The sequence below is a fragment of the Cryptomeria japonica genome, unplaced genomic scaffold, assembly GCF_030272615.1.
Source record: "Cryptomeria japonica unplaced genomic scaffold, Sugi_1.0 HiC_scaffold_180, whole genome shotgun sequence".
In the NCBI taxonomy this organism is placed as follows: Eukaryota; Viridiplantae; Streptophyta; class Pinopsida; order Cupressales; family Cupressaceae; genus Cryptomeria; species Cryptomeria japonica.
The window spans coordinates 43,597-55,550 of record NW_026729002.1 but is presented as its reverse complement, the minus strand read 5'-3'; the positions used below and the strand labels follow the sequence as shown (position 1 = coordinate 55,550).

The window sequence follows — 11,954 nt, the reverse complement described above, 5'->3', positions numbered from 1 at the left end:
AGGGACTTACATATTGAGTCACACGGTCTCAAGGCAAGATACAAAGAACTGCATAGGTTGCCAAAGTACTCACTATCTTCCAGCAGGTATAGGGAATATTGAGTTGTAATGAACAAGATCTCTTGATCATGAAATTGTCCTCAAATCATTGTGTCAAGAAAATAATATCATGTAAAATATGTTCAAATTCATTCACTGTCTCAACATGTTATCGTAATAAAGATATCATCATCAAAGATCATCACAAATTGAAATTTGCACCTTTGTTACTTGCATATCTAATATAGCCAATCAAAACACAACCAACACCATTAATGCGAGCATACAGATGACACAAGCATAGATCAATTTTCCTTCAATGTTCTTTTTCTAAAACTCAAACCTTTATACCATTACAATTAAAAAAAAGGGCCTCTTTTAAGAGCAAACTAAAAATTTCCTTTTTGGGCAGATTTTTACAAAATCCAAAATTTGCCATTTATGGAAATTTTCAAATCTATCCCAAAAATCATGAAATCTTATAGAAATATTAAAAACATTATATTAGTACAAATTTTCATCTTTCTAACCTCATAAAGATTACGAGTTCCAAAAGAGCTAAAAAACAAATTTCTAAAAACTCAAAAAAAATAGAAAAATCTCTTTTTGAAGCCTAAGATGAAGGGATTCAGCCCTAAAAAGTTGACCGAGTTGACGTCCTATAGCACTAGGTTCAGTTAGTAGTCCAAAAAACTCAAATTTTAGCCCAATTGGACAACCAAGTCAAAAACTATGACCCTGCGAAGTCCCTACATCAATATCATTCACATCCAAATCACAAAAATCCACTCACAAATTTACACATTGGCACTTCCATTTATACAAGGTTATACATTGAAACCCTAAAAAAGGTTGGCCACATATAGAATATACATAAATTCATCTTCTCAGACCAAAACAATAAATGTGGTTCATTCTAAGAGATAAAGGGGACCCAAATACATCACTACACATATTTCTAAGCTAGCTCCAACAAACTGCAAATGCTAACACTTCCTCCAAAGTTGCCATCACACATAACATGTAAAGAGAAACAATGAAGCACATTAACTCGTAAGCCCGAAATCATCACCCAATACAAATTACTCATTATGGATCTACACACCATGGTAAGACCCATAAAAAACATTCTAACTCAGCCTCCAAAGAATATCCAAACCAAAAGAGCATGATTCAAATAAGATAAATCAATTGTGCCAACTAAATACCAACATGACTAATCGAACTAAACACAAAACAACATAAATTCACTTGTCGATCAAACCAATATAAAGAATTTTAACTAGAATGTTTCACAAATCATATAAACATTTCCACCAAGCGCAACACTTGAATCAACACAATAAATTAATGTAGAGCATTCTTTAGACCAGTCTTGATAGACAACCTCACTGTAATGAAATTGCCATAACCAACTTCATCAACTGATTAACTAAGACCCTAGAAGTATAATAGTGCAACATCCACAAAATGTAGACACTATATCTAGAACCAGAAGCCACCATCATCAAGAACTGGAGGAATGCAGAGTATTTTTCTATAAAGGCATTAAATAATCTTTCTAGCCTATTGTAACCTCCACAATTATAGCCTTATAGAAACACTTCATTCTTTCTCAATATCACCACCAAACAATGTATCAACATCCAAACACTCATTTTTGGTTCATCTATAACATCCACACAGTTGAACAACATACAACTACCTCTTTATTAACACACATAGTGACATCAATGACAACACCTGATAGATTGGCATCAGTGACAATAAGTTTGACATCAATGACAACAAAACATAGCATAGATTTCCAACAAATTGATTTGGAGAATATTTTTATTTAGAAAGCATCACATATATTTGGTTTTCTGCCTTTGATTACTGCAAAATTTGCTTCCTGCAATTTGGCTGACAAGAAAAAGTAGACGACATTCGGTTTTCAGAATGTCGTTATGTTCAGGGTATTTTTCGATGGTCTCCTCAGTTGTGCTCCTTACATTCCTTGCCTTGTTCGATGCTTCAGCGAGAGCACACGTTCATCACTCCACATTTGTTGTATGTCCTTCGTATCTCTGTGGATAAGTTGCTTTGAACAATTACGCAGAATACAGAGCTATTATCCTAGGCAAGCTAAGAAGATTCATCATTTTATTCTTTTCAAGTAGTTGGATTTTTTATTTGTTTAGGTGCTTCATCACACATACAGAATGCAGAGCTATTTTCCTAGAAGAAATAGGGAGTTCATCATCATAATTTTTGATTTATTGTTATTCGATAGATGATTTAGTGCTTTGGTTTACACATCATACTTTAAGATTTGTTTAAATTGTTTATCTAAAATCACATTAATGAAAAATGGATTCTATTGAAAAAACCAGTGTTAATTTAGATGAACAATTTAAACAAATTAGAATGTGCTATTTAAACCAGTTCTGAATTAGTCTATTCATTATCAAGAGCTATTATCCTAGATATGTTAAGGAGATTCATCATCTTATTTTTTAGTTAATCGATTTTTAATTTGTAATTTAGTTGGTTTATACAACACACTCTAATCTTTGATTTATTGGTGGCTCTTCTGATATAAGACTAAAAAGTGGTTTTATTGAAAAAACCAGTATGATTTCAGATACCACCCAAACAAATCAATACTTAAAATGTGCTAGTTGAACCACATCGATCCAGTCTATACATGATCAACCAGTCCGATGAACAGCCTAGTTGAACCACATCGATCCAGTCTATGCATGATCAGCCAGTCCGATGAACAGCCTATTTAAATCAATATTTAGAATCTACTCTTTAAACCCGCCGTAGGTTAATCTAAACGTTGATGATATTTTTCCATGCTCAGCATCTTATTCATTAAGACAGATCATAGCATATTTGTGGTACCTAATACTGGAAATATATTTTTGCTTTGGATTTGGCCAGATTGAATCAACACCTATTACTAGGCTATGTCAGACGCATAGCAGAGTCATAGTGAATGGAGAGTTCCCTGGTCCTACTCTGTATGTACACAATGGCGACAGTGTTAGAGTTAAAACGATCAACAAATCCAATTACAATGCCACCATCCACTGGTAAATCGTGTCTCTCAATGCTTCACACTGACATGTCACACTTCTATGCTTCTATACGGCTGTTTCTTGGCGTATGTAGTATTAATAGTAAATCAAATTAATATCATTAATTGTATATAAAAATCGTGCTATATTTAGACTGTTTCTGATGCAAAACGTTTTCAAATTCCGTTTTATTGCCCTTATCATTTCACTTTTCTATTTGTGGTAACAAACTGGTTGCAAACGTTTGCTTTTCAGGCATGGAGTGAGACAGATTCGCACAGCATGGGCTGATGGAGCAGGGTATATAACTCAATGCCCGATTCAAGCAGGAGTAAAATATACGTACAAATTCAGGATTATTGCACAGGAAGGAACCTTGTGGTGGCATGCCCATGTCTCGTGGCTGCGTGCAACAGTTCACGGAGCAATAGTTATCTATCCAAAGAAAGGAAGCTCTTATCCGTTTCCTCAACCCTATTCAGAGTTTCCCATCGTGTTAGGTAATCAAAATTGTTGAAATCCTCTGTTTTAGACTAATATCCTGTTTTATATCAGTTCCCTGTTTTTATGAATAGAAGTTTGCTGAAAATAACACTGCTGTTTAGAATTAAAAAAATACTCTTATATTAGTAAAGAAAGCTTTATAAATTATTCTGATTAAGGGTTCATCAGATTCTTGTAGGGAAGGAAAGATAAAAAGCATTAAGCATATATCAATAAAATATGAGACGACCAAAAGAATCAAGGAAGCTTTGTAAATTGTTAATTGCTTTCTCCGTTTTTCTTTTATTTTTTACATTTACATTTGTTTTTTATTAATATAGTATTCTTCTATTTAAATTTCAGGAACAAATACTTATGCGTTATATATACTACTAATTATAATTTTTTATAAAATGTGTAATTTAATTTTTTTTTGTAAAACTCTTTTGTTTTGACATTTTTATGCAATAACTCAATAGCTTTAGAACAAATAAATATATATATTAAAATAATATCCTCACAAATTAAGTATATATTTCTTAAAAAAGAAATCGAGACAAAATAATATTTTAATAAATATTAGAAAAATATTTATGTTTTTTTTCTCTTTGTTCTATTTTTTTAAAGATATAGATGTGATTATTTTTTGTGAATGCTTTGATAGCTATTCACATTACAACTCACTTTTTTCAAAATAGAAAAATTAACCGAAAATAAATAAAGAAAAACTAGTTATTATGTTGAGAGACATTTAGTGACAATATAGCATGAAGTATTGTATTGAGATCATATACATAAAAATTAAAATTCAATTTATAGAATATTACAAGTAAAATGGTTCACCAATAAAATAAATAACTCTCAATTGATTTAATTTTTATGTGTCTATATATGTTTGTAGGAAATAAAATAGTTGTAAAATAAAATATTCCAACTCTTAAATAAATAGAATTTGAGATCTCACATTTTTTTGAGTATGTTTGCTAATAATTGCTAGCTTATTGATTAGATAAAATTTTACTTTTCTAACTTTGGAAAGCTTACTTGATTTAAAGTAATTAGAATTCATTGAATTTAGTTGCTATAAATATATCATATTCGGTGCTAAACATAGTTATGGATCCATATAAAAGTGACAATTATGTTGTAAATTACTTTTCTAATAGGATCAAGATTTAAAACACAAGTTAGTTGATGACATTTAATATTATATTTTAAATTATATTACTCACATATAGTTTATACTATTGTTAGTATTTGTGTTGTCATAACTTCAATGGTACAACACTCTCAATAGAAAATAAAAAGTCTTAGGTTTACCTCCCAGCTAGTCCATAAATTTAACATGATATAAAAGCCAAGGTCAACAAAACTAGACCAAGATAGGATCAATAAGAATCTATTGTTTGGCTCAAGGGGGATGTTGGAAAATGAGTCATACCCAAATAAAGATGGACCAATTGTCATGAGGGCTTGTAGTTTAGTGGTAGAACAACCTAGTAGCAAATGGGATGTCTTCAATTCAACACCTAACTAATCCATGAAAATTTAATAGTGCAACTATCCCAAATAGTTTTTATGTTCTAAAAAATTCTAGAATATATAAATTATATTAAGATTTGAACTCCACTCGAGTTATTATGCTAACAAAATGCAACAAATATTGTAGTTCAATTAAAAATTGTCTTTTTTTTTTTTTAATATTTAGTAGTTTTCATTGATGCCATATATGTTAAACAAAAGTAAGCCTACCAAAATCATATTGATGGACTTTCCAATTCTTGATTACATGATTTAAAAGGTACTAATGCAATTTAATCATATCTTAATGTACACATACAGGAAAAAGAAAACCCAACAATATAAAACAATTTTTTTACTAATTACCTATTCACCAATTCAAAGAAAAATCTCTCTATCCTCCTATTTCTCAATGACATGTCCTTTAAAAAGGACATTTATGCATTTTGTTAATTTAAACTCAATTCAAAAAAATTATTTTTTATATTTTCCACCCAAAAATTGTGTGATTTCATTACACATTAACATATATGTAAAATTAGAGCTATGATTGACAAGAATTATCTTAATAACTAGAGGCTAGAGTATTTCATGATCATAAGGGTTTTGTTTAGAACTATCGATTAGTTAAAAACAGAAGAAAAAATAACACTTTCTCATTTCCATTTCATTTTATTTGAACTGCTAAAATTTTATTCATTTTTATCTTGTTTTATTGTATTATATCCAAATGAAAATAATATGGATAGTGACGTTAAACTCGACACAATAAAGGATAGTATAAAGGTATCAAAATTTTGAAATTTCTATATGGTTAAGTTTTAATTGAACATATTAAAAGAGGAGATAAAATGATAAGTAATCAAAATTTTTAGGTAGAATAGGAAAAGATAGGTCATAGCCATGGGAAAGGTCTTAGCTATCAAGAACTAGCTCTTTGTTTATAGCAATTCTTTCTTGATTAATATGTTCTTTATTTTATAGCTATATTTTATTCTTGGTGGGAGATACAATCAACACCAATAGAAACAAATTCATCATTGTCTAATCAATTAGGAGTACCCTTTTCATGAGGCTATGATTAGACAAAAGTTTGGCGAAGCTATGGAGACCAACCATGAATACTATGTCTGAAGTTCTATGTTGGGGTAGATAAAAAGCATGATAATCATGTCCACAATCATTTTAGCTATGCTCATGCCAACAATCTCAAGGAGGGGACTAATCTTTGTAAGAGGGAGAAGTTAGTATTTGTAGATGGACTAAAACATTACTCTAGTTATTAAGAAGCACTTGTAAGTGGACAACATCAAGCACAACATTATTAACATATACATCTATATTCATGAAAATATTTGAGAAAAACATAAATTTAGTATACATAAAAAAAGGACGAGTTATTAATTTTGTAGCCACCCTTGGTGCGTAAATGTATAATAGAATAAATATATTTTAATTACTTTTCATCCAAAAGAAGTCACAAACATTTAGAACTAACAAGTAGTCATAAAAAGAAAGCTTGTTTATTTCCATTTCATCTTATTTTTAGAAATAAGTTTATTCATTTTTATCTTGTTTTTTTCTTTTTTTATATGTACATATCAGGATTATAAATAATGACATCAAATTCAACACAATAAAGGATAGTAAGAATATACCAAATTTTGAAGTTTCTATATAGTAGGTTTTAAGTGAACATTACTAATATATGAGATAAAATGATCGGTAATCAAATTATTAAACAATAAAAGTTATAAGTTGAATAAGAAAAAATGAAATAACCATGAAGAATGTCTTAGATATTTAGAACTAGCTCTTCATTTATAATTTAATACCTTCTTTATTAAGATGTTCTCTATTTGATAGCTAAGATTTATTCTTGATGAGAAAAACAAAATTTTCATTATTTAATAAATTAGGAACACCTTTTTTGAAGTTTGTGAACAAATAGATGACCAATGAAACTATGAAGCTATAAAAACCAACCATGATTATTACGTCTGAAATTCTATATAAAGATAGATAAAAACCATAAAAATATGACTATACCTACACCAACAACCTCAAAGAGGGGACTAATCTTTGTGAGAAGGAAACTTTGGCAACACAAGATGCATTACTCTACTCATCAAGAAGTACATGTAGGTGAACAACCTTAAACGCAACTTTATTAAATTTTAAGTTAATAAGAATACTATTGAAGTCAACTCTAATTTATAGATTGATTATTTTATTTATTTTTATTTTCTTTAGAGATCCATAATATGACCTACATTTTTTAAACAGGAGAATGGTGGAACAAAGATCCTGAAGCGGTCGAAAGGCTATTAATTCAAACAGGAAGTGCACCTAATATATCCGATGCCTTTCTCATCAATGGTCAGCCAGGAGATCTCTATTCTTGCTCCAAATCAGGTATAGAGTACTTTTCAGTTACAGATGAACTCTAATGTCAGGTACTCAACATGGAGTTGATGAACTAACTGCTTACATGCAGGAACAACTAAAATCTCTGTACAACGAGGAAAAACGTACCTTCTACGTATTGTTAATGCTGCAGTCAATAATCACCTCTTTTTCAAGATTGCATCACACAATTTCACAGTGGTAGCCTTAGATGTTTGCTACACAAAACCATACACAACAGACATAATGCTTATAACCCCTGGCCAAACTGCAGATGTTCTTCTCACCGCCAATCAAGCAATAGCCAAATACTACATTGCTGCCAATGTATACACTACCCAATCTATTGGATTCTTTGATAACACCACAACAACTGCCATTCTTAGCTATGTGGGTTCTCACTCATCTGCCACCCCATCTCTTCCACAATTTCCAACATACAATGACACTGCAACTGTCACTAAATTTAATAAAGGATTACGAAGCCTAGCTTCAAAAGAGCACCCAATAGAAGTTCCCCAGAACATTGATGAGAAACTCCTAATAACAATAGGACTTGGTTTATTTCCCTGTAGAACTAACGTGACCACCAACTGTCAAGGCCCCAACAATACCAGAGTAACTGCTAGTATGAACAATGTATCTTTTGTCCTGCCAGATATAGCCATACTTCAAGCTTATTATTTTGGTATTAATGGTGTCTTTACCACTGATTTTCCTTCAAACCCACCAATTGTGTTTAATTATACAAGTGACAATATACCCAGAAGTCTTTGGTCACCAATCACTGGAACAAAAGTTAAAGTGCTAAATTATAATGCTACAGTTCAAGTGGTGTTCCAAGCAACGAATATCTTCCAGCCTGATGACCATCCAATGCATATTCATGGTTATGATTTTTATGTTGTGGGAGAGGGATTTGGTAACTACAATGCTCGAACAGATCCTCTCACATTCAATTTGGTTGATCCACCAGAACGGAATACTGTGGGAGTTCCTGTTGGTGGGTGGACTGCTATCAGATTCAAAGCTGACAATCCAGGTGACAAAACATATAGCTTTCAATTATTCTCTCAAAATTAATGATGCATATCTTAAAATTAAAAACTGAAGAATATGTGAAAAACCATGATTTTTGCAGGTGTTTGGTTTGTGCACTGTCATTTTGATGATCATCTAACATGGGGATTGAATATGGTCTTCGTGGTGAAGAATGGCCATGGCAATTTGGCAAGTTTGGAGAAGCCTCCTCCTAAACTCCCGAAATGCTAGCTCCACAAACCATGTCATCTCAATCAGTCAATAGTAGTCTTTAATTTCACCACCTTGTTATAAGTATTTTGCCATGAGGCAATATTATTGTAATAACTATTATTTAACTAGTTATTAATAATTGTATTGGATAACAAATTAGAAATTAGTAGTTTTTCTATTGAAAAATATTATTTTTTTAAAGTAAATTTGTAAATTTAGTAATTACAAATATTTTTCGTTTTGAATTTAATTGGTTAAAATTTTGAAAATTGAGTTCTTAAGAATAACTATATTCATAATATATATGACGAAAAATGTTAGGTGATATTTAACATAATTTAAATATTTTCAATATCTATTTTCAAACTTATTTATCCTCCCAACTCATTATAACAAAACAATATATTTTTATTTAAAAAATATTACTATTGTTCAAACACCTATTTTTAAAATTGATTTTTATAAAAGAGTTTATATAATGTAATCTTGTAAATATGTATTAGATTATTTTAAAAATTGAATTTCTATTTTTTCAATACTTTTTGAAATCATAATTTTTTTTTTATTCATTAATAATTTAATCGTTCTAATTAGATAAAATAGGATAGGCGTGAACCTTTATATAATAGCCATAATGCTAAGACCAAGGATTTCATGAGGAGTGAGAGCATCCAACAACCAAACTAGCTTACAAAAAGGGACTAGAACCAACTAACAAATAGAAACAACAAAAGAAAACTAAACTAAACCAGAAACCAAAGGATACCCAAAAACCAATGCTGCCCATAGAAGACACAAACATAAGGTCTATCTAGTGGGGATTTTTTTAGCTTGCCAATCTTGGTGAAGTACTTTCACTTTCTATGAAAAAGATAAATCTTTTGTTTGAACCTTTACTTGAAGAGATAGAAGGGGACTCCAAAGTAGCCTTGACCATGTACTCACTAGGTTCCAAAGCATTGTCAAAGGTCATATCCAGGTAGTGCTTCCTCTTCGCATGTCTCCTATCAATCTCTTCATGGATAGATTGCAAAGAAACCAAAAATTTTCTCATCATTTCATTTTTGAGAGCTACCATCTCTTCTAGTTTCCTCTTAAAGGTCTCTTGATTGCCCTATAGCTCCATAATAACCCTACTTGTCCCCTTCCTATTCTCTCTTCAATCCACGTTGTCACTTAGAGCCTTAATTTTCTCCTACAAATTATCTTGGGGCATTTCTCAAGCCTCTCCATCAGATCATTAGTTTCCAACTAAACTCTTTCATCTTTATCTTCCATTGTCCAACTCAATGCTCTATTGACAACCTCGACCAAAGCCTCCAACCTATTGATTTTATTCTTAGCAATATTAAATTGATCAAGGGGCCAACAAATGATGTAATTTTGCTTATTTTAGGCATGACGGAGATCATTAATCTTCTCAATATTTTTTGTTAAATCTCACTTCTTGGGGGAATCGACGAGGGAGGGAGGAAGGGAACCCTTGAAGAAGGTGAAGAAGGGGCAAAAAATTTCACATTGTGGTTGTTCACGGTTCACTTAGAGTTTGTGGAACAAGAAGAAATTAAGTCTTTAGAAGCAAATTCCTCCTCATCTTGCACTTTGACAATAGTTTATTTAAGAGGAGAGGCAAGGAAGTTCTTCTTTTTGGTAGATTGGTTGGGATTAACATGGGTAGGTATCCCTTTAGACTTGGGGGTAGTCCTCACACTAGGGTTGACCTTTCAATTAGGGATTTGAGAAAGCTCCATGACCAATGGAGGGCCCAGTAGTAGGGGCCAAAGCCACATGGAAATTATAAAGACTTAGGATTAACCCCTAATACAAGGGGAGAACATTCATGGAATTAGCCACAACAACAGACTAGGAAATACAAGAAAACATCTAGCAAGGGGAGTTCATTTTCAAATTGTACCTGAGATGATTTATGATTGAAAATAAGTAGGAGTGGAAATGTTTGAATATCTTCTATGTTGAAACCATTTTGCAGGCGAGCAAAATTTTCACTTGGCTCTAGGAACCTCTTGAAATTAGTTTGGTATTGTCCCTTAAGTTTTTTAGGGAAGGTCATACCTTCCACAATGAGACTAGTAGTAGTAGCAATAGACTCCATAGATGAGGTTCTTAAGCCACATCCCTAATACTAATGTTTCCCTAATTATAGGACTAAGCAAACTGTTTCAAGAGAGAAGGGTCAAAACCCTTCATACCCTCAACATAGGATGCAAGACTACCTTTCACAACATCAAGCTAGAGATTACCATTTAACTTGAACCTATCACAATTATATGGCTCTATTTAGATGAGGTCATCCCCCATATTTAGTCTATTCCAAGGAAAAATAGTAAGAGTGACTAAGAAAGGGTTAGGAAAACTAATTCTAGGAAAAGGACAAGAAATGGTGGTATTGGGAGAGTTCTTCCTTTTGCCAAATTCAAAAAGCTATGTCCATATGGGTTAGTGTAGGATCAAGGGGGGCCAAAAAGTGGCGATGTGAAAAAAATAGCCTTCTTCACTCACCTAAAAACGCGAAAATCCGTGTTGACTTTTTGCTTGGCTTGGGTGTCAGTACACCCTGGCCTGGTAATTACCTATGCAAATCGGATATCCAATTTTTATTTTGTTTCAGTTGGCATTTATGCCATATTTATGTATGGACATACATTTGTAATCATTTGACATTTTTATATATACAAAAGTTGATATTCGATCATATAAATTGTTGCTCATCTGTGCGTGGTGTTATCATGGAAATCTTTAATCTTCATTCCAATAATTAACAATGGTTAATAATGGCTATTTAATGAAAAATACAATTCATTTCATTTCATCGTAAGTGTTGTTTTTATAATGAACAATACAATTTATGAACAATACAATTCATTTAATCAACAATACAATACAATTCATTCAATGAACAATACATTTCATGAACAATACAATTCATTTAATGAAAATACTTGATACAATTCATTATTACCCTATGCATGGTCCTATTTTGCCTCCCACCTCAGTTGAACGCTCGGAGTTTTATTAGGGCAACAATTTTTTGGTTGGCAAAAAAATCGTTAGTCTTACTCAATGGAATGTTGTCACATGGCCGATTTCTCATTCTGCTCGTCGTGATGATGAACCATCAGCTCCGACATGTCCAGTTAGGCATTATTACCCTACGCATGCTCC

General features: G+C 31.8%; 1 protein-coding gene across 2 annotated transcripts; it reads left to right on the top strand.

Annotated features, from left to right (window-relative positions):
- Positions 1-1,902: 1,902 nt before the first annotated feature.
- LOC131867721 (laccase-3-like) lies at positions 1,903-8,977 on the top strand. 2 transcript variants are annotated; one of them, XM_059215525.1, is made up of 6 exons: positions 1,903-2,091; positions 2,971-3,122; positions 3,363-3,607; positions 7,398-7,526; positions 7,609-8,559; positions 8,659-8,977. In XM_059215525.1, exons 1-6 carry the CDS (start codon positions 1,981-1,983, stop codon positions 8,787-8,789), a joined length of 1,719 nt encoding a protein of 572 aa, XP_059071508.1. In that variant the 5' UTR covers positions 1,903-1,980; the 3' UTR covers positions 8,790-8,977. The 2 variants fall into 2 exon arrangements, with proteins under 2 accessions (XP_059071508.1, XP_059071509.1); XM_059215526.1 differs by lacking the exon at positions 2,971-3,122 and having other exon boundaries at positions 1,913-2,091.
- The last annotated feature ends 2,977 nt before the right edge of the window (positions 8,978-11,954 follow it).